The sequence below is a fragment of the Chrysemys picta genome, chromosome 7 (genome assembly GCF_011386835.1).
Source record: "Chrysemys picta bellii isolate R12L10 chromosome 7, ASM1138683v2, whole genome shotgun sequence".
NCBI lineage: Eukaryota > Metazoa > Chordata > Testudines > Emydidae > Chrysemys > Chrysemys picta.
The window spans coordinates 55,641,935-55,667,315 of NC_088797.1; the positions used below are offsets into that span (position 1 = coordinate 55,641,935).

The window sequence follows — 25,381 nt, forward strand, 5'->3', positions numbered from 1 at the left end:
TGCTGGGAGTCTCCCAATATGGGGCTCTATCTCCCAGAGGCTACACAAGCGAAGTGGGAGATTTTAGGCTGTTAGAAGTCCAGCGGGGCTAAGTCAGGCTCCCTGCCTGACCCCACACTGCTCCTGGAACCAGTCAGCACATCCTGAGGGGAGGGGAAGCAGGGAGTCTCTGTGTACTGCCCCTACCCTGAGCACTAGCTCCGCAGCTCCTGGTAGTCAGGAACTGTGGCCAATGGGAGCTGCGGGGGTGGTGCCTGTAGGTAGTGGTAGTAGGCGGAGCCCCTCCCCATCTAAGAGCCACAGAGATGGGCCAGCTACTTCTGGGAGTGGCGTGGGGCCAGGACAGGTATGGGAGCCTGCTTTAGCCCTGCTGTGCCACCAATCGGGAGGTGCCCCAAGTAAGGGCCACCTGGCTGGAGCTTACACACTGAACCCCTTGCCCCAGTTCTGAGCCCCCTCTTGGACCAGCAACCCAACCCCCCTCCCTGAGCTTGCATCCCCTCTTGTACCCCAACCACTTGCTTGAGCCTGGTGAAAATGAGTTAAGGTAGAGGAAGCACGAGCGCTGGAGGGAGGGGGGAATGGGGCGGGGCAAGAATGTTTGGCTTTGTGTGATTGGACAGTTGGCAACTCTAGCCACAGCACAGGGAGGGGGTGGAGTGCCAGGGACTTGTAAAGGGGCGGGGCTGGACTGGACACAGGGCTGGCAGGCGCCCGCGCGGAGCTGCCGGCAATGGGTGTTCGGGGCGGCGGGCAGGGCCGGGTGTGCTGGCCGCGCTGTTGCCTTGCAGCGAGCTTGGTGCTGGCCGCAGTGGCTGGGCCGCTCGCAGCTGGAGAGTGGGAGCCCGCAGAGGGGCCGCCCGAGCCCCGCGGCCGCTCCCCTTTCCAGCCCAGCACCGGCCTGCCTCCGGTGGAGTTCGGGGCCGTTGTTGCGGCCTCGTACCGGGGCCCTGGGAACGGCGACACCCGCCGCAACCGGGAGCTGCCCATCCTGCTGTGGTGGAGCCCGGGCCTCTTCCCGCACTTCCCGGGGGACACGGAGCGCATCGACTGCGCGCGCCATTCCTGCCTGGTGACCCGGCGCCGGCGCGTGGCGCTGCACCAGCGCACTAAGGCTATCATCTTCTACGGGACGGACTTCCGGGCCTACGAGGCCCCGCTGCCGCGGCTGCCCCACCAGACCTGGGCGCTGTTCCACGAGGAATCCCCCATGAACAACTACCTACTCTCCCACCGGCCCGGCATCAGCCTCTTCAACTACACGGCCACCTTCCGGAGGGAGTCGGACTATCCCCTGACCCTGCAGTGGCTGCCCAGCCTGGATTACCTGCGCCGGGCCGCCCTGCCGTTGGCGGAAAAGGAGCGGTGGCGAAAGCGGGGCTATGCCCCGGTGCTGTACGTGCAGTCCCACTGCGATGTCCCCTCCGACAGGGACAGATACGTGCGGGAGCTGATGAAGCACATCCAGGTAACTGCTCGGGCTACTGGGGGAAGGCAGAGAGAGGAGTTGGGGAGACACGCTATGCTTAATTTGAGCCAGGGCTCAGCCCCGATATCTCTAGGCTTGGCCGTTCATAGCCCTGGCACCTCTGAGCTTGCTGCACAAGTTACTAATGTGTAAAAATTGCTTGCGCTCCAGCACCTCTTTCATGACAAGTCAAGCACTGGAGACCCAAGAGGGGCTGATAACTATGACTGTCTTTGGGGACTGAGTAAGGGTGAGTTAGTAACCTGGTTGACCTGAGGGGGAGCAATCTACACCCTCAGGCTGATGAAAACGGGTCTAGCCTACCTGGTTTTGAGCATCCTATATCTGGCCTCATACTGATGAGGTAATTGGGTTGTAATGGGAAGGTAATTGGGTTGTAATGGGAATGAGGACTAGCCTGAGGGTATAACTATTTGTCTTATTGTCAAAATCAGGGCTACCCTAGGAGATTAAATAATGTATGAACACTCTTGCTAGCAACCATGTTAGCTGAACACAGTTTAGCTGTACTTGTAAATGAGAAATAATGTTCAGCACTTGTTCAGTTATAGAATTACTAACAACTCTGTTCGGACAGGGTTACAGCTTGTATTGTAGACCAAAGATCTGCTGTTAACTCAGTTTTTGAGGCTGTATGCAGTGTTGTTGTAACTGTATCAGTCCCAGAAGATTAGAGACTAACTTTTGGACCAACTTCTGTTGATGAGATAGACACACTTTCGAGCTACACAGAGCTCTTCAAGTGTGGGAAAGGTACTAGTGTGTCAGTGTGACGAACTGGGACTGTTCTTACTGTGGTCTGTGAATGCTGACAGGGGAGTGTGGCTGGGATAGTCTGCATTGCGGGATGGGAGTCTGCCCGAAGGCGCATACCTGAGCGTGTAACATGAGAACCCAGGAAGGGGTTGAAGGCCAGGTGATACCTTGGCCCGGGAAAATGAACAAAGGCTGTGGGAGGGGTCGCTGAAGGCAGAGTCTTGGAAGCTGGGTGGTGAGATGGTGGGGAGGCAGAGATTGCTCTGACCTCCCAAGGGGGGCTGGGATGCCCTGGGACCCCAAGATGGACCTAACTGAGGGGGTCCCTGTTGTCTGTGCCTGCAAGACCTGTCTTGGACTGTATTCCTGTCATCCAAATAAACCTTCTGCTTTACTGGCTGGCTGAGAGTCATGGTGAATCGCAGGAAGCCGGGGGTGCAGGGCCCTGAGTTCCCCAATACTCCGTGACAACTGGTGGCAGCGGCGGGATCTACTGCACCCCATGGACGGCGCTTCCTGCAGTAAGTGACTGGGGAGCAGTAAAACGAAGGGGGATTGACGGGGACCAGGCGTGCTGAAGAGTGAGAGAGAGACGGTTATTACCCCTGGGAGTGTGTGACCAGCGAGAAGGACTTTTGCAGTAACAGGGTCCCCCGGGGGGATCGCAGCGTGTGGTCCCAGGGGCGGAGGAGTCTGCAGCTCGACCCTGGCAGAGAGGTGGTGACCTCGAGAAGGGCTGGCACACTAGGGGTCCCCCTGGGAACTGTGGGGAGCTGTGAGCACACAGGCCGGTGAGTGGCCAGCAGGAAGATGTATGCCAAGCGGCTTAAGAGCGACCTGGTGGAGCTGTGCAAGCAGAGGGGGCTGCGCATTGGGAGGCTCACCAAAGAACAGCTCATTGCCCAGCTGGAGGCGGAAGATCGCGCGAATGAACTGATCCCTGTGTCTCAGGGAAGCAGCCTGGCAAATGCAGCGCAGGCACCAGTGTCTGTCCCAGCTGGGAGTGGTCAGCCGGCTGCTGAGGGCTTCCCGAGACCCCTCCTTCCTATGCCTAGGGGAAGGGTGGGGAGGGACCCAGCAAATACCGAGGGCGCCGTGACCCCCCCGGCCAGCAGGGGATCCTCCCAGCGAAGCTCGCCGGCCAGCAGAGGATCCTCCCAGCGACGTTCGGCATCCGTGGAGCGGAATTGGCTGGAATGGGAGAAAGAGCTAAAACTGAGAGAGCTGGGGGATCGTGAACAAGAGAGACAGCGTGAAGAGAGACAGCATCAGCATGAAGAGAGACAGCATCAGCATGAACGGGAGGAGAAAGAGAGACAGAGACAGCATGAAGAGAGACAGAGACAGCATGAACTGGAACTGGCAAGATTGAAGGGCAGTGAACCCCCGGCTGCGGTGAGTGAGGGGGGACCCAGGACTGCACGGAGCTTTGATAAGTGCATCCTGGCCCCACACAAGGAGGGGGAGGACATGGATGACTTCCTGGAGGCCTTTGAGACGGCCTGCGAGCTGCACCGGGTTGATCCCGCGGACAGACTCCGGGTCCTTACCCCCTTACTGGACCCCAAAGCCGTGGCATTGTACCGCCAACTGGAAGAGGCAGAGAAAGGGGACTACGAACTATTCAAAAAGGCCCTGCTACGAGAGTTTAGGCTGACTCCTGAGATGTACCGGGAAAGGTTCCGGAGTCAGGATAAAACCCCTGAGATCTCATATCTGCAACTAGCCGTCCGCATGGAAAGATACGCCAGCAAGTGGGCTGATGAGGCCCAGACGAAGGAGGACCTGATTAAACTGCTGGTACTGGAGCAACTGTATGAGCGGTGCCCATCCGACCTGAGGCTGTGGTTGGTGGACAGAAAGCCAGAGAACCCGCGACACGCAGGGCGGCTGGCCGATGAGTTTGTAAAGAGCCGGTCAGGGGGTGGCAGGGAGGAGCCCCAAAGGAACAGGCCCGCCGCGATGCAGAGAGAGAGTCACCCTGGGACCTCCCAAAGGGGGAATATGGGGAATCCCCTCCCACGGGGAATGCCCAGCGTCAGGGACAACCGACCGGCTCGAGGGGACCCACGGGACCTGAGCTGCTATTACTGCGGCCGAAGAGGCCACGTTCGGGCCCAGTGCCCCAAGCTCAAGGACGGACTGAACAGACCGAACCCGCACCGGGTTAACTTGGTAGAGGCCCAGACGGACGAGGGGCAGGCTTCTCACGCAAGAGGGGCTGGCAGCTTATCAACTGCTCAAGAGAGAGAAGGGCCCCAGGCCAGCTCCTCTAGGGGGCTGGATGCTCCAGACTCAGGGTTTTTGGTTTATACGGTGGGCGCGGGGCTGTCCCTCCGGAGAGAGTACCTTGTTCCCCTGGAGGTGGATGGGAGGAAGGTCAATGGATACTGGGATACGGGCGCAGAGGTGACGCTGGCCCGGCCCGAGGTGGTGGCCCCAGATCAGGTGGTGCCCAACACCTACCTGACCCTGACGGGGGTGGGCAGAACACCAGTCAAAGTGCCCGTGGCAAGGGTACACCTGAAGTGGGGGGCCAAGGAGGGCCCCAAGGATGTGGGGGTACACCCGTATTTGCCCACTGAGGTATTGATGGGGGGAGACCTGGAGAACTGGCCAAGCAACCCCCAGAGGGCACTGGTTGTGACCCGCAGTCAGAGCCGGCGAGGGGCACTGCGCCCTGGCCTTGGGGGGGGGGGGTGCCTTGCCTGAGGCGCAGGACCCTAACCTGGTGGGGAGGGAACGCCCAGGGACACGGCTCAGGGAGGCTGCAGCTTCAGACCCAGCGGGCGAGAAAGAGCAGGTGGCCATCCCTGTCCCAGCTGCTGAGTTCCGGGCCGAGTTACAGAGAGATCCCTCCTTGCGGAAGATAAGGGACCTGGCCGACCTCAATGCAGTACAGACCATGGGACGAGGTGGCCGGAAAAGGTTCCTGTGGGAGAAGGGGTTCCTGTACCGAGAATGGGCTCCCCCAGGGAAAATGGAGTCAGGGGGGATCAGGAGGCAGCTGGTGGTACCCCAGAAGTATCGCCGCCAGCTGCTGTGCCGGGCCCATGACATTCCCCTCTCAGGGCACCAGGGAACCTGGCGTACCCAGCAGAGGCTGCTACGGAGCTTTTACTGGCCTGGGGTCTTTGTTACTGTCCGACAGTACTGCGGATCCTGTGACCCCTGTCAGAGGGGGAGGAAGGCCTGGGACAAGGGGAACACAGCTTTAGGATCCTTGCCCAGCATAAAGGATCCTTTCCGGAGGGTGGCCAAGGTTAAAAGGGTGGCTCTAAACCAAGAGAGCCCAAAGCACAGACCTCCAGACTGGAGCGCTGGGAGAAGACCACAGCCCAGTTGGAACCCCAGAGGTATGGGGGTGGGGAAAGGGCACGGGCCGCATAAACCTTCCCACATGCGAACTGCGAGTGCCATCAAGCACCCCCGACCTAAGGGGGGGCGTGAAACTGGAGGGGCCTGGTGTAATTCTCACCAAGGAATGAGAGGGATGCGGGGGCATCCATGGGAACGGGGGTAGGTTCGAACTTCCCCGGGTCACTGGCTAAAGTGACCCTGCTCAGTTCGGTCTCGAAGGGGGGAGATGTGACGAACTGGGACTGTTCTTACTGTGGTCTGTGAATGCTGACAGGGGAGTGTGGCTGGGATAGTCTGCATTGTGGGATGGGAGTCTGCCCAAAGGCGCATACCTGAGCGTGTAACATGAGAACCCAGGAAGGGGTTGAAGGCCAGGTGATACCTTGGCCCGGGAAACTGAACAAAGGCTGTGGGAGGGGTCGCTGAAGGCAGAGTCTTGGAAGCTGGGTGGTGAGATGGTGGGGAGGCAGAGATTGCTCTGACCTCCCAAGGGGGGCTGGGATGCCCTGGGACCCCAAGATGAACCTAACTGAGGGGGTCCCTGTTGTCTGTGCCTGCAAGACCTGTCTTGGACTGTATTCCTGTCATCCAAATACACCTTCTGCTTTACTGGCTGGCTGAGAGTCATGGTGAATCGCAGGAAGCCGGGGGTGCAGGGCCCTGAGTTCCCCAATACTCCGTGACAGTCAGGCACAGCTAAATACAAGTTGGAACCGATTATTTAGCATATGTAGTTAGCACATATTCTAAGGGACCTTTCAAGGTGGAGTGCCCCGTTAACATCCCTGCAGTCATAGGGTAAAAAAGGGGGGTTAGTGGGTTACAGATTGATATGGATTAATTGATGTCTGTATAGCATTTGTGAAGTGCTGTGTCAGTATTATTTTAAGAGAAAATTACAAAAAAAATGAGCCTCACCAACTCCTGTTCTGCATTGCCCACTACATAAATATAGCGACAGGTTTCAGAGGGATAGCCGTGTTAGTCTGTATCAGCAAAAACAACAAGGAGTCCTTGTGGCATCTTAGAACTTTCATGGGCTATAACCTACTTCATCAGATGCATGGAGTGGAAAATACAGTAGGCAGGTATAAATACACAGCACATGAAAAGATGGCAGTTGCCTTACCAAGTGGGGTCAGTGCTAACGAGGCCAATTCAATCATGGTAGATGTGGCCCATTCTCAACAGTTGACAAGAAGATGTGAGTATCAACAGAGGGAAAATTTATTTTTTGTAATGACCCAGCACATCTACCAATGTGATATATGACATCATGTGGCAGCAATGCCCCTCTGCCATGTACATTGGAAAAACCAGTCTCTAGGCAAACAAACAAATTGACACAAATCAGACATCAAGAACTGTGACATTCAAAAACCAGTAGGAGAGCACTTCAGTCTCCCTGGACACTCAATAACAGGCTTAAAAGTGGCAATTCTTCAACAAAAAATCTTCAAATACAGACTTCAACGAGAAACTGCAGAACTGGAATTAATTTGCAAACTTGACACCATCAAATTAGGCCTGAATAAAGACTGAGGGTGACTGGGTCACTACAAAAATGTTGATACTTTTCATGTGCTGTGTATTTATACCTGCCTGCTGTATTTTCCTCACCATGCATCTGATGAAGTGGGTTATAGCCTACGAAAGCTTATGCCCAAATAAATGTGTTAGTCTCTAAGGTGCCACAAGGACTCCTTGTTGTTTTTGCTGATACAGAGTAACACGACTATCCCTCTGAAACCTGTCGCTATATTTATGTAGTGGACAATGCAGAACAGGAGTTGGTGAGGGAGGGAATGAGGCGCTGCATCTTGTGTCTGTCAGCTATAGTTAACATCTAGGGCACAGTTCTGCTGCTGGATACAAGGAGCTGCAATTGACTTGGGGAATTCCTCTTAACCTGTTGGGAAAGGAATTGAGTGCTTGGAAGAGGAAGAAGGGTTGAAATTTAAATATTCTCCAGTGAATATTAGATGTGTTAGAATTTTTTGGCTGACTCCACTTGTTGAGAAGGAAGATGTTGGAGTGAGAGGCCAAGTTCAGATTCTTAGGAACTGGTCAGAAGGAATCTCTCCACTGAAAATAAGTTTAAAACAGAGAAATCTTTTGTAAAGATGATTATTACTATTTTAGGTAGACTCCTATGGTAAATGCCTGAATAACCGAGAGCTTCCCAGTGAGAGGCTGAGGGACACTTCTACAGCCACAACAGAGGATTCTGAATTCATGACCTTTATCTCCAGGTACAAGTTTCATCTTGCGATGGAGAATGCCATATGCAATGACTACATGACCGAGAAGCTGTGGCGTCCAATGCATTTGGGCGCCATCCCTGTATACCGAGGCTCCCCATCTGTGCGGGACTGGATGCCTGATGAACTCTCCATCATCCTCGTGGATGATTTCCGAAGCCCCCAAGAGCTTGCACAGTTCCTTGACTTCCTGGACAGGAATGGAGAGGAGTATTTGAAATACCTAGAGTATAAGAAGCCAGGAGGCATTACAAACCAGTTTCTGCTGGAGAACATGGAGAGGCGTGAGTGGGGAGTGAATGACATGACTTTGCCCAATTACCTGAACGGCTTTGAGTGTTTCATCTGTGACAGGGAGAACATCCGAGTCGCTGGTGAGAGGGATCATAAGAAATCTCGTGGGAAAGTGCCAGCTCCTGAACCCCACATAGCTCAGTTCACACACATGGGGTGTCCCATGCCAGCCCCTGGCTTTGGAAACATTGAGGATCTCTCTGCAGGAGACAGGTATTGTATGAATGTTGTTTTTACAAAATAATTTTATAAAAGCCCAGTTAATACAGGTTTGTCTAATACTTTTCATCCTGAAGGATTCCAAAATGCTTCTCAAACTACATATGTAGAGCAGCGCTGAAATGTATGACATCCATTAAGTGGAAGCAAGAGTCATGTATGCTGTGTACAGCCATGTGTTTAAAAGGGGGGGAATTTGTAGAGAGCATTGGTTCGTGGTTAAAGCAGGGGTGGGCAAACTACAGCCCACGGGCCACATCTGGCCCACCGGACCGTCCTGCTTGGCCCCCAAGCTCCGGGCCCGGGAGGCTCACCCGCAGCCCCTCCCCTGCTGTCCCTCCTTCCCTGCAGCCTCAGCTCTCTCCGCCGCCGGCGCAATGCTCTGGGCGGCGGGGCTGTGAGCTCCTAGGGCAGCGCAGCTACAGAGCCCGGCCTGACCCAGTGCTCTGAGAGTGGTGGCGACGGCGACATGGCCTGGCTCCAGCCGGACGGCGTGGCTGTAGCGCCGCCAGCCACCAGTGCTCCTGGCAGCGCGGTAAGGGAGCAGGGGGTGTTGGGTAGAGGGCAGGGTAGTTTGGGGTGGTGGCCAGGGGGCGGGGCTGTTAGGGATTGGGGGGGGGGCGGAACAGGGGTTTGAATGGAAGCAGGGGTCCCAGGAGTCAGCAAGGGAGGGGGGGTTGGATGGGCGGCAGGGGGCAGTCGGGACAGGGAGAAGGGGTGGTTGGATGGGGCAGGGGTCCCGGGGGGGCCGTCAGGGAACAGGGGGGGTTGGATGGGGCAGGAGTTGGGGGGTGGGGGGGAGGGAGGCAGATAGGAGGTGGGGGCCAGGCCATGACCCCCTCCCCTAACCGGCCCTCCATATAATTTACAAAACCTGATGCAGCCCCCAGGCCAAATAGTTTGCCCGCCCCTGGGTTAAAGCAAGAGATTGGGAGAACTGGATTCTGTTCCCGACTCTGCCACTGAAATGTACTATGACTTCGGTAAGTCATTTAACCTTTCTGCATGTCAAGCTATCTGTAAAATGATAACAGTACCCACTTTTCCAAAGCACTTTGAGGTCCTTGGGTGAAATATGTTATGTAACTTAGTACAAAAGATTATTATTGCATTAAGGGTGTGATTTCCAAATGTACTCTGTGTTGGCCTAACTCTGTTCCCATTGAAGACAATAATAAAATTCCCCCTTACTTCAGTTGGAGCAGTTGTGCCAACCCGGAGCACTTTGAAAAATCCCACCCTAAATTGTGTTTGACACTAGGACAAATTCCTACTCTTATATAAAGTACAGTAAGATCTTTAATGTCTGTGTAGAACCTCAGTTCTTAGTCTCAATTGTTCAGAAGGGATTGACTCTCAGAACAGAACAGCTTTTGCACAATGCTGGTGAAAGATACTGGACTGACAGTCCTAAAGGCTGGAGTCTTCTGTCCACAAGCCAGATTCAGCCTGGGCAGAGGCAGTGTAAGCTTCCCTCCACTTTACCAGCAATGTACGTCAGGTCTGTTCTGAAGCAACCACTTCTAGTCTTGAGAAACATTTAAATTTTCACTGTCCATTTAGTCCTTTGTGTCTCTACCAAGATGGCTAATAAAGAGGTCAGTTAGGCAGTTGTCATGATGGGATTTGTGTTGTAGATGCCTGCCCCTTAGGAAATGGTTTGAGTCTACCCAATCCGTGTGACATGAGCTGTCAGCCATCATATAGTAAAATCTTCCAGCCAATGTCGGCAGTGGCTGTTCTTGAACCACGACCTGCTGCTGAAAATGTCCATATCCTATTGCCATTTCCACTGTATAAACTATTAATGTAACAATACAGAATGATTGATTCAAATATCAGAAGACTCCCTCCCTAGGAAGAACTCTATCACCTTATTTATAAAATAGTTTCTTAACGTGTCAGAGGTACGTGTTGTCATCGGGGACAAAGTCTTAGGCAAGTCTGAAGTTTTAAAAAGAAGCATTTAAATTATCCAAGTGCAAAAGAAGTGTTCGAAATTTCTTAACTGTTCAAAAGAACCTGTTTTTCTACATTTGAATACTACTAAAAGCGGCCAAATTAAATGTTAACAAATGTCTTTCTCCCTGTCCTGTCTCCCCTCCCCCAAAATTTCACCTTGAGGTCATAATAATTCCTTATGAAACTCATTGCACACAAAAATCTCATTTTAAATTTAATATCTTTTTCATTATTGTTTTCAGAATACCACGAGTGATCCATGTATGGACCAATTGCAAAAGCAAACTCCTGAGTAAAGGAGCTCCAAAAAGCTTTAAAACGATTTTATCTTCTGTTGGTTGTTTTGAGAGGCTTTTGGAATGTGTTTTCTTAGTAGAAAGATTCACTCCCCCATTATAAACAGCTGCCAAGAGAAGCTATACAAGATGACTGTTAACAGACTAACACGGCTGCTACTCTGAAACCTGTTAATAGAATGAGTACTCACTACTTTCCTTGGTGGTGGTCTTTTTTCTTTTCTTGTATTTGTTTGTTAGGGTGACATCTTGAGCAGCAGGTGGCAGAAGAGATTTAGTTTAGGCAAGTAACAGTTGCTATTGAATAGGCATGGAGAGATTTTCTGGGTGCAAGTTAGGGTAATATATGGTTCTGTTAGGGGATCATCAATCTGCGTGGATGTGTATACTGTAGCTCCATATTCCAAGTTGTAGGTCTCTTACACAGAGGTCTCTTAGTCCTGGTCTACACTACGAGTTTAGGTCGAATTTAGCAGCGTTAGATCGATTTAACACTGCACCCGTCCACACAACTAAGCCATTTTTGTCGACTTAAAGGGCTCTTAAAATCGATTTCTGTACTCATCCCCGACAAGGGGATTAGCAATGAAATCAACCCGCCGGGTCGAATTTGGGGTAGTTGTGGACGCAATTCGATGGTATTGGCCTCCAGGCGCTATCCCAGAGTGCTCCATTGTGACTGCTCTGGACAGCACTTTGAACTCAGATGCACTAGCCAGGTACACAGGAAAAGCCCCAGGAACTTTTGAATTTCATTTCCTGTTTGGCCAGCATGGTGAACTCAGCTTACAGTACCCCCAGAATGTTTCTACGCTCCCCCTATCATCTCCATCCCTGAGGTTATCGCAGATTAGAAGGCAAAAAAACCCGCACTTGCAATGACATATTTTACGAGCTCATGCAGTCCTCCCGCACTGATAGGGCACAGCGTAATGCATGGAGGCATTCAGTGGCAGAGCCCAGGAAAGAATTGCTGTGTTTGCTTAACATCAAAAGTATCATGCCTCGCTAGCAATCCTGCCCAAGCCAGGTCGCTGTGTCACATGCGCTCCGCGCTGTGTCAGCCAGGAAGGCCATAGATGTAGACATTGCATTAGGTAGCTTCTGTAGCTAGAGAAAACATTCCTGTGCATTCAGCAAAGTCTGTGGCAAAAAAAGAGAAGCCCCATAGTGTAGTGGTTATCACGTTCACCTGACATGTGAAACATCCCCGGTTCAAAACCGGGTGGAAACGGGTCACTGTTCTTTTTGTGACTCCCATCCTGCATTTTAAGTCTTAGAACAGACTGCACTATGAAATTTTACTTTGAATTATATCAATTATGAGTTAAATAATATGGAAGTTCTCTCTAAGTTATAGTCCCGGGTTCCTTACTCTTTCAGCTACTCTGATAAATTAACATTTTTGTTAGGGACGGGGGGAAATTTTCATGAAGCCTTTTATAGGGACTAAATGCTATCTAGGACTCTGAAATAATCTTAACGTGGCCCATAGAGTGCAATCCTTCGTTCTGGATTTGTCATTCCACAAATTGAACTGCTCCTTACTACTGTCCAGGCTTTATGACCCATGGGAGCAAGGGGCAGGCTGTGGTAGGTGCGACCGCGCGGTAAGGCCGGCTGGGAGAGCAGCCTGAGGCAGAAGCCTCCAGCTCGCATGATATTCCAGGCAGGACTGAATCTCCATGAGACGAAACTTAAAGAAGAGAATGACCTGGAGTCACTCCCATTCGGTGCTCTAAGAGGAGGACAGCCATGTCTGTCCAGGCACCCCTGATCTACCTCACCGAGGTCTGCCAGCTGAGCGGGGCTGAGCAGGACTCCGGCTGGCAAGAGCCGGCGGACGGAGCCCCAGACCGGCAGCGGGCTGAGCCGCTCAACCCGCTGCCAGTCTGGGACTCCGTCTGTCGGCCCCGCTCAGCCCACTGCCTGCCTGGGGTTCCGATCATCCAGGCAGGCAGCAGGCTGAGCGGGTCTGGCGGACGGGACCCCGGAAAAAGGGCACAAAACGATTGTCTGCCGTTGCTTTAACAGAAGGAGGGAGGGAGGGGGCCTGACGACATGTACCCAAAACCATCTGCGACAAATTTTTTGCCCCATCAGGAGTTGGGAGCTTAACCCGGTATTCCAATGGGCAGCGGAGACTGCAGGAACTGTGGGATAGCTACCCACAGTGCACCGCTCTGTAAGTCGATGCTAGCCGCGGTAGTGAGGACGCACTCTGCCAACTTAATGCGCTTAGTGTGGATGTATGCAATTGACTGTATAAAATCGACTTCTATAAAATCAACCTAATTTTGTAGTGTAGATATTCCCTTAGTGTCTCGCTGACCAACAGTAGACCCCTCACCCATTATTTACAGATAACTTGTATCTAGGCCATCAGACCAGAGGAAAATGGTGAGATCACACAACACAATACTTCTATGCTTCCTGGCCATCTGCTGTAGAAAGATATCTGTATGCTATACAGTCCAGCTTCCATGAGGTGACCAGCAGGATTCCCGATGAGAATTTGGGCTTTAACCATCTGTGCCACCAAAATAGAGAAGAACAGTAAAGAGCTATCAGTGGAGTGACAGAAACTCAGAATTGCCACTGTCTTGTGCCAAACTTTAGTTTTGTTCCATGGTTGTGTAATTTCATAATTACAGTCTTATGAAGCTTCGTAATCTGACTATAGTGTCACAAGCCAGCAAAATCAGTTTGGCTGATACACGTTCTGACAGGCACAATAGGGTATGTTGTCTTTTGCTTATTACGTATGTAATAAGTAGGAACTACAAAAGCACAATTGGGTCCACATAGCAGTTTACTAACTATATATACAATGTGCAAAGCCTAGCTACATATATATGCTGCTGCCCTGGCAGGATCTGATGACTTCTGAACATAAACAACAGTGAGAGCAACTAGAGTGCTCACAAACTATTTAAAGGGATTCTACCCTATTACTGTACCATACAATGTGTGTCTGCATGTGCAATAACCTTTATGTACAAGGGTGAGGCTTGTATTTACAATCATACTTGGTATACATTTATCTTTTTAAACACTTGAATACAGTGACTTTAGTGCTGTTGAAAGGTGCTGGCTTGGCAGCCCTATTGCCTCAAGACCTTTCATAGAATAGGAATTGTTAAACCCTGGGTCCCAACCTGGGGCTCCAGCGCCTACACTGCATTATGTGGGTCTAAGTCCAACCGCCCATATCCCAGACTTCCTAGCATCCTAGCAATGTAACTGCTCTAACCCTTTGTTCGTGGTGCAGTGTGGGAAAACTTGACTGTCCAGAAGACAAGAAGGCCACATGGGATTGTGGAATACTTTTGGTGGACTCCTAGAGCATGAGTCCAGTGGTTCTGCATCTACAATGCAAAGCAATAGGGCTTGATTTTACTCAGGTTCAGACCCTCCCCATGGACTCCTGCGACTCGGGGTCCGAGCCTTGAGTTAGCGTGATTTGTGCATAGATGAAAGGGGCCCGATAGGCTTGAGCCCAAGTTTGCAGTGTGAGCTTGCATTGCAGTGTAGCCATACCCCGTAGAGAAACTATTTCTAGGTATGAGAGGATGGTTCAGTTTCTGTAGACAGTTGAATCCTTGGCCACTCTGACTGTGACTTAGTGACCTATCTGCTTGTGATGAGGGGTCCTGTTTACTAGGAACCAGAACCTGAAATTACTCTTGAGCTGTGTAGTATAGTACTTTCAAGAGCATATAATGGAGAGTTGTTGCCCATAATTCTTGTGTGAGGGGAAGGGCCACATCTGTTCTAATGATATGAATTTATATTCCAGAATCGGGCTTTTGACAAAATCACTGTAAGACTTACATGTTTAGGAGGGTGAGTGACAACACCTTCCTACTTACTTGAATGTCTTTGAATGTTATGTCTGTCATGGGGAAAATGCTTAGATTGCAGAGGATAGGAGCCAAAGGTTACAAATGTTTGGTAGTATAAGATACTCCAGGTGGAAGTGAAATATACTAGTGGGATGATGGAGATGTACACTAGTCTCATTATATGCACACACTAGAATTTAATTCAGGACGGGAAAAGCACAGACCAGAATAATTTCAAACCCACACAAGTATAGATATAACATAATTTAGCCTAGTAGAATTGTTCTTGTTATAAAGGTGTTTACCGGTGGTCAACAGTATTAAAGTCAAAGGTTTCTTTGACTTTAATGCTGTTCTGGTTTCAATTTCTGGTGTGTTAGATTTTAATTTGTTTTAATCATAGAATATCAGGGTTGGAAGGGACCTCAGGAGGTCAACTAGTCCAACCCCCTGCTCAAAGCCCGGCCCGCCCCCTGGTGCTGGCCAACCAGGAGGCGAACCGCCGTCTGCGCCTGGGAGGTGAGTGCAGGGTCGGCGGGACCCAGGTGTCCGGCTGCCCACCCCGGGGGGGCGGGCACTGAGGAGTGGCTTACAATCCAACGCAACGCAAACCTCGCTCCTCTGGAACAGGCCCCGGGGCGGGGTCCCCATCCCTGGCAGGCTGGAGACCGGGCGTCTGCCCCAGGAATTCTTGTGGGCCGTTTCTTTGGCCTGTGTCACCCAGCCTGGGGCCCGGCTAGGTTAGGTGCTCACAGGGCTCCCTCCTGGCTTGGAATCTGTGGATGCAGGCGGGGGGCACGGAGTATTGTCTGTGAGCTGCTCCAAGCGTGCGTGCCTGCACACACACAAGGGAGAGAGGCTTGTTGTTGATACATTTACTATAACAAACATTTTTAATGTAAGGTGACTGAAAATGTTTGGCTTTGAAGAAGGAGTCGCCAGCATGAAAATGTGGATAAACACCAGTCTGGGTGGTGATGCTCCCTCTTCCAGTGGCTGATCACTTTTAATCTTTCTGAAACCCCCTTTGGACTAAAGAGGTTGCTGCTGGTGCAGTGTAGCTGCCTCTGGGGAGAGAATAGGGGGTACTTTTATATGAAGAATTTATTTAGGGCTTGATACATGCTGGGGCTCCATAAGAATGATCTAGTATCTTATGTTCTGAAATGCTCTTATGTAAAGAGAAGTAATTTAATTTATTATGTGCTGTTTCTTCTATGATATCACTGGTATTCAGTCATGAACAAATGGATTTACTTATGTGCCAGCTGCTGTGTTCATTACATATAGAATCATAGAATATCAGGGTTGGAAGGGATCTCAGGAGGTTATCTAGTCCAACCCCCTGCTCAAAGCAAGACCAATCCCCAACTAAATCATCCCAGACAGGGCTTTGTCAAGCCTGACCTTAAAAACCTCTAAGGAAGGAGATTCCACCACCTCCCTAGGTAATCCATTCCAGTGCTTCACCACCCTCCTAGTGAAAAAGTTTTTCCTAATATCCAACCTAAACCTCCCCCACTGCAACTTGAGACCATTACTCCTTGTTCTGGCATCTGCTACCACTGAGAACAGTCTAGATCCATCCTCTTTGGAACCCCCTTTCAGGTAGTTGAAAGCAGCTATCAAATCCCCCCTCATTCTTCTCTTCTGCAGACTAAACAATCCCAGTTCCCTCAGCCTCTCCTCATAAGTCATGTGCTCCAGCCCCCTAATCATTTTTCTTGCCCTCCGCTGGACTCTTTCCAATTTTCCCACATCCTTGTAGTGTGGGGCCCAAAACTGGACACGGTACTCCAGATGAGGCCCCACCAATGTCAAATAGAGGGGAATGATCATGTCCCTCGATCTGCTGGCAGTGCCCCTACTTATACAGCCCAAAATACCGTTGACCTTCTTGGCACCAAGGGCACACTGTTGACTCATATGATTATGAGTCAAGGAATCAATTATGAAACATTTAGAGGAGAGGAAAGTGATCAGGAACAGTCAGCATGGATTCACGAAGGGGAAGTCGTGCCTGACTAACCTAATTGCCTTCTATGATGAGATAACTGGCTCTGTGGATGAGGGGAAAGCAGTGGATGTGTTATTCCTTGACTTTAGCAAAGCTTTTGATACCGTCTCCCACAGTATTCTTGCCGCCAAGTTAAAGAAGTATGGGCTGGATGAATGGACTGTAAGGTGGATAGAAAGCTGGCTAGATCATCGGGCTCAACGGGTAGTGATCAATGGCTCCATGTCTAGTTGGCAGCCGGTTTCAAGCGGAGTGCCCCAAGGGTCGGTCCTGGGGCCGGTTTTGTTTAATATCTTTATTAATGATCTGGAGGATGGTGTGGACTGCACTCTCAGCAAGTTTGCAGATGACACTAAACTAGGAGGCGTGGTAGATACACTAGAGGGTAGGGATCGGATACAGAGGGACCTAGACAAATTAGAGGATTGGGCCGAAAAAAACCTGATGAGGTTCAACAAGGACAAGTGCAGAGTCCTGCACTTAGGACGGAAGAATCCCATGCACTGCTACAGACTAGGGACCGAATGGCTAGGTAGCAGTTCTGCAGAAAAGGACCTAGGGGTCACAGTGGACGAGAAGCTGGATATGAGTCAACAGTGTGCTCTTGTTGCCAAGAAGGCTAACGGCATTTTGGGCTGTATAAGTAGGGGCATTGCCAGCAGATCGAGGAACGTGATCGTTCCCCTTTATTCGACACTGGTGAGGCCTCATCTGGAATACTGTGTCCAGTTTTGGGCCCCACACTACAAGAAGGATGTAGAAAAATTGGAAAGAGTCCAGCGGAGGGCAACAAAAATGATTAGGGGTCTGGAGCACATGACTTATGAGGAGAGGCTGAGGGAACTGGGATTGTTTAGTCTCCAGAAGAGAAGAATGAGGGGGGATTTGATAGCTGCTTTCAACTACCTGAAGGGGGGTTCCAAAGAGGATGGAGCTCGGCTGTTCTCAGTGGTGGCAGATGACAGAACAAGGAGTAATGGTCTCAAGTTGCAGTGGGGGAGGTTTAGGTTGGATATTAGGAAAAACTTTTTCACTAGGAGGGTGGTGAAACACTGGAATGCGTTACCTAGGGAGGTGGTGGAGTCTCCTTCCTTGGAGGTTTTTAAGGCCCGGCTTGACACAGCCCTGGCTGGGATGATTTAGCTGGGAATTGGTCCTGCTTTGAGCAGGGGGTTGGACTAGATGACCTCTTGAGGTCCCTTTCAACTCTGATATTCTATGATTCTATGATATCCAGCTTCTCATCCACTGTAACCCCTAGGTCCTTTTCTGCAGAACTGCTGCCTAGCAATTTGGTCCCTAGTCTGTAGCAGTGCATGGGATTCTTCCATCCTAAGTGCACGACTCTGCACTTGTCCTTGTTGAACCTCATCAGGTTTCTTTTGGCCCAATCCTGTAATTTGTCTAGGTCCCTCTGTATCCTATCCCTACCCTCCAGCATATCTACCACTCCTCCCAGTTTAGTGTTGTCTGCAAACTTGCTGAGAGTGCAGTCCACACTATCCTCCAGCTCATGTATATGTACAGTTCAGTGCTAGTTCCTTCATTCCGGGTCACAAGCTTTTTAGTATTCTGAAAGGAGAGAGTTGAAGGTCAGAGTGAAATTTATTATGTTCCCCACTCAAAAACCGTTAATGGTGATGTAAAAAGAAAAATGCCAGGTTGTCCTTATCAAGGCTGTAATTCCCATAGGAAGCCCATGAGATATTCATTGAGTCTCAGCTTCAGTTTGGAACTTGAAGAACTGTTACTAGCACTGTTTGCTGATAAAAGATGTTACCCATGAAAAGTATCTAAATTTATATATTTTAATCCTAATCATAAACCAAAATGATCCATGGATCATTTTTGAAAGAGGATGAAACGTTAACTCTGATACCTGATTAACTTACAACCTCATTTCCCCAAAATTCAGGCCCAGAATGCTTCCTTTTCCATTATCCCTCCACCACTTCTCAGGGCTTGGAGGAAATATTTCAAATGATTGTTCTCTATTTCCACACACACGTTCAGTTCCACAAAAGACATCTATCCTGGACTGATGGAAGAGGGCTCACAGTACATCTGAATGCTGCTTTCTCCTAATGAGATTTAAGGCAGTTTGACTGCAAGAGCAAGCTTCTCTGCCCCCAATCCTGTGCTTATTGATCAGTTCTGAAAGGTAAGTTCTGGGATCCCTACAGATATACTCTGAAGAAACCTTCCACTTCAAGTGGCATTACCGATAATGGGAAAACTAATTCTATTGGTCTAGAATGTACATACACATTTCAATGTTCACAAAGAACATTTCTCTGACCAAACTGTACAATTCCTTTGGGACTCTTGTACTATATATGTGAGGATTGCTTCTGGACAACACAGGCTTGAAGATTTATTCATCCTGTGATGAGTAGAATTGGTGCCAGAAGTGCTGTACTCATCATTTTGGCGGCGGGGGGGACAAATGAGCTTGGCACCATGGATGAGCAATAAGTACTGTGTAGCTGATATGGACAGGTTTGAAATGGCATCCCACTCAGTTTTTGTGGCCAGAATCTGTGATATTCTTGCTTGTCTGATGAGGGAACATATTCCATGAGAGGCTGAATGTTAGGGATCATCACGAACCTGCCAGGTTTAGCTAGTCATGGAACAACGTCAGTGATTACTTACATGAAGCTTTGGCGTACTCTGTCACAATATGAATGGGAGAGGAGGTGCTCCACATGACCATGAATGGGAAGGGAGCTGCCATACACACACTTTCTGTTAAGATGTAGTCCATGCTATGGCAAAGTTTGAGAACCTTAGTATATCTCCCACCCACCCAAAAAAAAAAAAAAAAGCTGAGTAACTGTAAGGCTCAAGGGATTGATGGGATTCAAGCCTTTCCTCTCTTGATTACTGATTCAAATACAGCCTAGGCTTCTTATGACCAAAAGCTGTTCCCATCTGATAGCTGTTTAGTGTTTACTATGATATGAGTTGTGGTCTCACTATATGGGCCATGGAGAGCTATTTTGACGCTCCTAGAGGTGGTTGTTCCAGGTTAGGATTCTGTGCAAGGGTTTATTTTATTAGAGGACTTCATTCTTCAAAGCTGTTGATGTTCTATCTTACCCTAGCACTAAATTCACAAACACAAAATCTAAGCAAGTTCCAAAGCCAGTAATAAGGTGTCGTAGTTTCTGCTATGTAAATTCCCTTCAGGTTTCTTTGAATACATTTAGAGTTGGGGTTCTCAAACGGGGTCATGCGCTTATTACATGGGGGTCTCAAACACCTGCATGAAACAGAGCAACTGCTATACAGTATATAATTTAAATCTAGCATTTTAGAAAATTACACACACCTTTCTGTTACAATGTACTGTATTTACTTCAGAAGTATTGTAAACATATAATGCAGTGATTGTTGTTCCTAAACAAAGTATATTTTTATACTTTAAGGAATTGGGACTCTGGGGATTGTAGTATCGTGTGCACAGATTTGTTGTCTTGAGACAACATTAGAGGGCTTGATTGTTCAGCAGCTGAAGAGCTGCATTAAACCGCAGACCAATCAGAACACTGAGATGGGCAAAAAAAAAAAAAAAAGGTAATTTATAATTTAACAGACACACATACAGGCAGGCGCGGTTCTAGGAGGGGTGGCTTGCAGGGGCTATAGCCACCCTAAAATTTGCTTTCGTCCCTGCCCCCCATAGCCATGTCTCCAAGTGCAAAGATCAAACGTGACACAGAAGTACAGGTGGCATAGTGTGGCATTGCCACCCTTACTTCTGCAGTTCTGCACTGCTGCTGGTGGCTGTGCTGCCTTCAGAGCTGGGTGCCCAGCCAGCAGCTGCCACTCTCCAGCCACCCAGCTCTGAAGGCAATGCCTGCTGCCAGCAGCAGCACAGAAGTACGGGTGGCAATGGGGCACTAAGTCTGCTTTGACAAAGTTTCTTCGTGCCCTGACCCCAGTATTAAACAGTAACTAGTTAAAAAAATAACTTTTCTGCTTATAACAATAATTTAAATAAAAATGTGTGGTACATTTAGCACTTAAAAATAGTTTGTGTTTTTAATTTATAAGGGGGGGGTTGCACTCGGAAGCTTGCTGTGTGAAAGGGGTCACCAATAGAAAAAGTTTGAGAATTCCTGATTGAGAGAGAGCACAGTGACTCAGTAATGCCAATATTTAATAATGAGCTTCCCCAACCTCTGTCCTTCATAGTCCCCTCTTAGGTGAGAGAGAAATTCAGTCTTAATGTTGGTTCCGCTTCAGACCCCCTCACTTTCTAATGGCTTGTTGTGCTTTCCCTCTTCTATGTTTCAGCTGGAAGGAGATGTGGCTACAGGATTATTGGCAGAGTCTTGACCAGGGTGAGGCTCTCACCACCATGATTCACTACAACGAGTCTCATCAGGGAAGATTTTGGGATTATATGCATGAGATCTTCCTGAAGAGGACCAGACAGCAATGACCATCGTCATGAGCACCTGGTTCAGTGTTACATGGAAGGCTGGGATGATAGGGACTTTTACCTGTCTCCGAAGACTCTGTCTTGGAACGCAAGAGGAATTGCTCATCTTGTATCTCATTCTGACTTTGGAGACCTTCCTTTCATGGGGTCTGAGGACAGTCAGTCTCTGATCAGGCTTGAGTTCACCCCACACACACACACCACTTCAGCAGTGGGCCCTGTTCTGGAGACACCGTCTTCAGAGTCTGGGGTCAGAGAAGAATTCAATCTCTTTGTGCTTTCAGTGTAATTTCCTTCTGACCAAAAAAGTATTACACTTCGTGCCAAATGACTTGAAACATAGGCCTGTTGAGGCTGAACTGAGGTGTCCTAAGCTTGTTTCATTTCAGGAATTTAATTCCACATATTCAGTGTTATTTTTGTAAAGGCTTTTTATTTCGCTAGGCACTTATCCCTCCCATTAAGATGGGTGTTTTTTTAAAATCGGGGATACTGGTAAATGACCAGCTTTTATGAACAGGTAATTTTTCCAGTGAGGCAATTATGATAGATTAATATCTGGGGAGAGGGGTTATGCCTTATGAAACTTCAGTGATAAAGCATTCCCCCTTCAAGTGAATATGCCTCAAACATAGTAAATTTCAGGAAGCTTTTTCCCTTCCCCTCCATTAAACAGAGTTCACTTCTGTTAAATGATGACCATCTTAGTGGTCTTGGCAAAAACATCATTTCAGATGTGGTATTTCTTACTCCTGTAAATCTCATAATGATCAGGATATGGAAAGAACTGTGCAATTTATACCCCCACACTGTGGGGCCATGAGCACATGTGCGATTTACATGCTGTGTGAGTCCAATTCACTACTTATCTTGTGTTCCATGAACTAATGACAACGAATCTTAGACCATCCCTCTAACCCAGTGGTTCTCAAACTTTTTTTTTCTGCGGATCACTGGAAAATTGCTGAGAGTCTCGGCGGACCACTTAATGATCTTTTCAAATATTGTTTGTACCATTAGCTAACTATTGTAAAGCGCTTTGGATAAAAGTGCTATATAAAAAACTTAATAATATTTTTTTTCGTTCTAAAAATAAAAGCACACAACTTCTATTTTAATATCAGTAGTCTTACCTTTCTAATGTGATGGATGTGCCCTCTCTCCCCTGCCGCGGCAGCCCCTGAGCTGGGGCTGGGAAGGAGGGGGGATCTCTCCCCCGCCACAGCAGCCACAGAGCTGAGGCTGGGAAGGAGAGCTCTCTCTCCCTGGCAGCCACAGGCCTGGTGCTGGGGGAAAAGTATTTAGAATTGAACCATAGCCATAATCAGTGCGGATGAAAGTGGAATAATGTTTTACATTTATTACTGCTATTAATACAACCTCTTTTACAACAGCATTGTATTGTTGACTTGTTTAATTTATCATCCATTATGGCGACTAGATGCTGTCTTGTGCCTATATGCAGTGTATCTTTGCTCTGTTTTTGTGCAGTTGATTAATCCTTCATAGACGTGTTTCTCTGCAGTTATCTCTCTCTCATTTTACTGATTTTTAGCCCTTTTTTCAGTTTATCAATAGAGTATTTTAATTCCATTCTCCAAACTATCTACACTCCTTCCCAGCGTCATATAATCAGAATTTGTTTCACTTGCTCTTGTTGCCATCTTCCAAGTCCCTAATGAAAGTATTAATAGTGCTGGACCCAGAACAGACCTCTAAGGAACATCAGACAGCATCTCCTCCTAACTTGACATTGAATCATTGATCATTTGTGTTCAGTTTTTTCATCCAGTTCAGTCATTTTATGTAAATTCCATCTAATCTGTTTTTTAAGGGACTGCCACATGGAACCGTATCAGATGCCTTACTAAAATGGAGATATGTTCCATTCTGCCTTTTATTTAGCAACTAAACTTGTTATCCAGTCACACACACAAACTTAGCATGATTTGTTTAATGAACTCATGTTGCCTACCATTTTTCCCCTTTTTTCCCCTTAGGTGCCTACAAATCCTCTGCTTGCCTAATTCTTCCAACAATTTAGCAGGGCCTTGCCTGTCCTCCATAAGATCTCAAAAATAATAGCCAGTTCTAATACCGCTTCTGCCAGTTACCAGGTTGAGAGTTTCCCTGGGCCCTGTTTATTGAATGTATTAAGTAATTCTGCCCTGTGGCTTTTCCCTTTCCTGTTAACTAGTACTGCATTAAATCTTCTGTTAGTATTTTTTTTTTTTTTTTACTGAAGACTGAAGAATTTCTTTTTGTCCTCTCCTACTTTAAGCGAGGGATCCAAACACACACTCTGGCCATCCATTTGCTTCTTACCTTGCATGCTTTTGCATCCTTTAGTAATAGCCTCTCATGTTATGTCTTTGACTCTAATTTACCCCTGCATCTGCCTTACTGTCCCTGATCTTATCTCCTGTGATTTCTGACTCAAACTCGTATATAATTGTTTTCAGGGAGAAAATCCAGTTCTGCCTTCTGTTACAACGGAAGCCCCATTTGTAGTAAGCCTCGTGTGGATCTGCTGCCTAGGCTATGGGCAGATTTTGGGATGGATGTCAGCTCTGTTGAGCTGCAACCACTGCACAGCGTCAGCCCCATTCTCTGAGATTCCCTTTGCATCCCTATGCAGCAAGGTTTTGGGGTATGGAGGCAGAGAGGTAGATATGGGGAGGAGCAAGACAGTAGCAGATCCGCTATCCAATGTGGACCCACCAGTCATCACTCCATGTAGAGTAGGGATGTGGGAGCAGCAGCAGGATTAACTGCGGCCTTAAGGTTGCAGTAATGGCTGCACAGTGATTCAGCTTCTACTCAGCAGCTTGGTGAAATTGAATTCCTTCCATCTGCATGGGTCTGTCCCCAAGAAATGACTCCCTTCACAAAATCTGGGTATTGTGGTGCAGATTTGATTCAAGTCTGTAATACAACACCCCGTGCACTCATTTTTTCCTTTTCACTTGTGTCTTGCAACTGTTAACTTTTTGTGGTTGTCTCTTAGCACTGAAAACAGTCCCCTCGAAAAAACATTTGCAGAAGAATTCTGTCACTCAGTAACCTGACTTGATGGGTATAGGAACCAAAGTATTACAAACCGTGCATTGCAGGAAATCATAATTACCAGCACATGTAAATGTATTGGCAGTGTTTGGTCAAGAAATTAGTTGACTAATTTGCTTTTGTAGATTCAGTTACATACTTTGATATGACCAGGCTTACTAAGTTCCTGTTGCAGAGCTCTCCTTTAGGCTTCATATAATATCTTTACTCTTATGTGTCACGTGGTGATTCCCCTCCTCCCCCATTTTAATTTTATATGTGCCTTAAGTGAAGTATCCAAATAATGAAATGAGGCAAAAAACAGCCACCAGCACTAAATCAGTTCCTGTGTCCACAACTGTAAAAATAGACATCCAGATGAAGTCTGTTTTATATCTGAGAGTGTGCATGTGGTTTAGCTTGTCATGGGAGCGAGGGTGAGAAGAATGAACTCATAGCTTGCAGTCCTGCAACAGTATTCATGTAAGCAAACTCACTTTTGCAGAGGTCCATTGACTTCAGTAGGGCTCTGTACAGGTGCAAATATGGAATCAGATGTAGTTACTAACAATTCTGTCTTGGAAAGAATACTTGGGTGTTTTGTCATCCAAGAGGCCTGCTTTCTCATCCTTCTTGTTACCTGCACACTCTAGGGAACCCACCTTTACCCTTCTGTGGGCTCAAGGCCTAACCCTGTTAATTCAGGCACCCTATCCCTTCCCGTCCAGGGCTTGGGATATAAGGCACTAGCCCTTACCCATCCTGGGCTCAGGGTGTAACCTGCAGGTTTGTGGGACCTTTTACCGAAAGAGCATTACACAGTAATATCCTTAACCTCTATTTATTAACAATCACCAAAACAGAATGCACACACTAAGCAGACAATGCTCACCACTCCCAATAAGGCAGATGAACTTTCCCTGATGGCCAGTTAGGATCCGGTCATCCCGGGACTCCAGCTTCTGCACAATATAGTTGGCAGGGTGTTGAGGTGTGGAAGCTCTGATCTTGGGGTGTGTCCTGGAGTTGGTTCTCCTTTTGGACCCCACTTTATATAGTGAAACTTGAGTCCTGATTAGCTCTACTTTAACCAGTCATCGTAAACTAAAGTCCTACAAAACAATATTTTTCACCCATCCTAGCCCATTACAAAACAATTCTTTAACCCATCAGACCCCATCATCTTAGTTTATTTAAATTTTGCAAAAACAGACAATTAAAGAATCAGATGGAAGCCATTCAAATAAACAATAGAGAAATAGGAGCTATAAAAGGTAAAACAAAGTCTAGATTTGACATGCACACTGTTAAGTGATTCCTTGCCAGACAGAATGCAGTCAAAGTTTTGTTTAAACATCTTAAGATCTGTTTCTTTATCCAGTGATGG

The 25,381-nt window shown here is 48.4% G+C and overlaps 1 protein-coding gene across 3 annotated transcripts; it reads left to right on the top strand.

The window, feature by feature from the left end:
• Nucleotides 1-661: 661 nt before the first annotated feature.
• On the top strand, nt 662-22,067 carry FUT11 (fucosyltransferase 11). 3 transcript variants are annotated; one of them, XR_006174373.2, is made up of 4 exons: nt 662-1,468; nt 7,748-8,373; nt 18,415-18,660; nt 20,802-22,067. XR_006174373.2 is itself a non-coding variant. In XM_005285589.4 (3 exons), the coding sequence occupies exons 1-3, from the start codon at nt 734-736 to the stop codon at nt 20,947-20,949; spliced, it is 1,509 nt and encodes a 502-aa protein (XP_005285646.2). In that variant the 5' UTR covers nt 664-733; the 3' UTR covers nt 20,950-22,067. The 3 variants fall into 3 exon arrangements, 1 of the variants encoding a protein (XP_005285646.2); XR_006174374.2 differs by having other exon boundaries at nt 18,513-18,660; XM_005285589.4 differs by lacking the exon at nt 18,415-18,660 and having other exon boundaries at nt 664-1,468.
• Nucleotides 22,068-25,381: the final 3,314 nt, after the last annotated feature.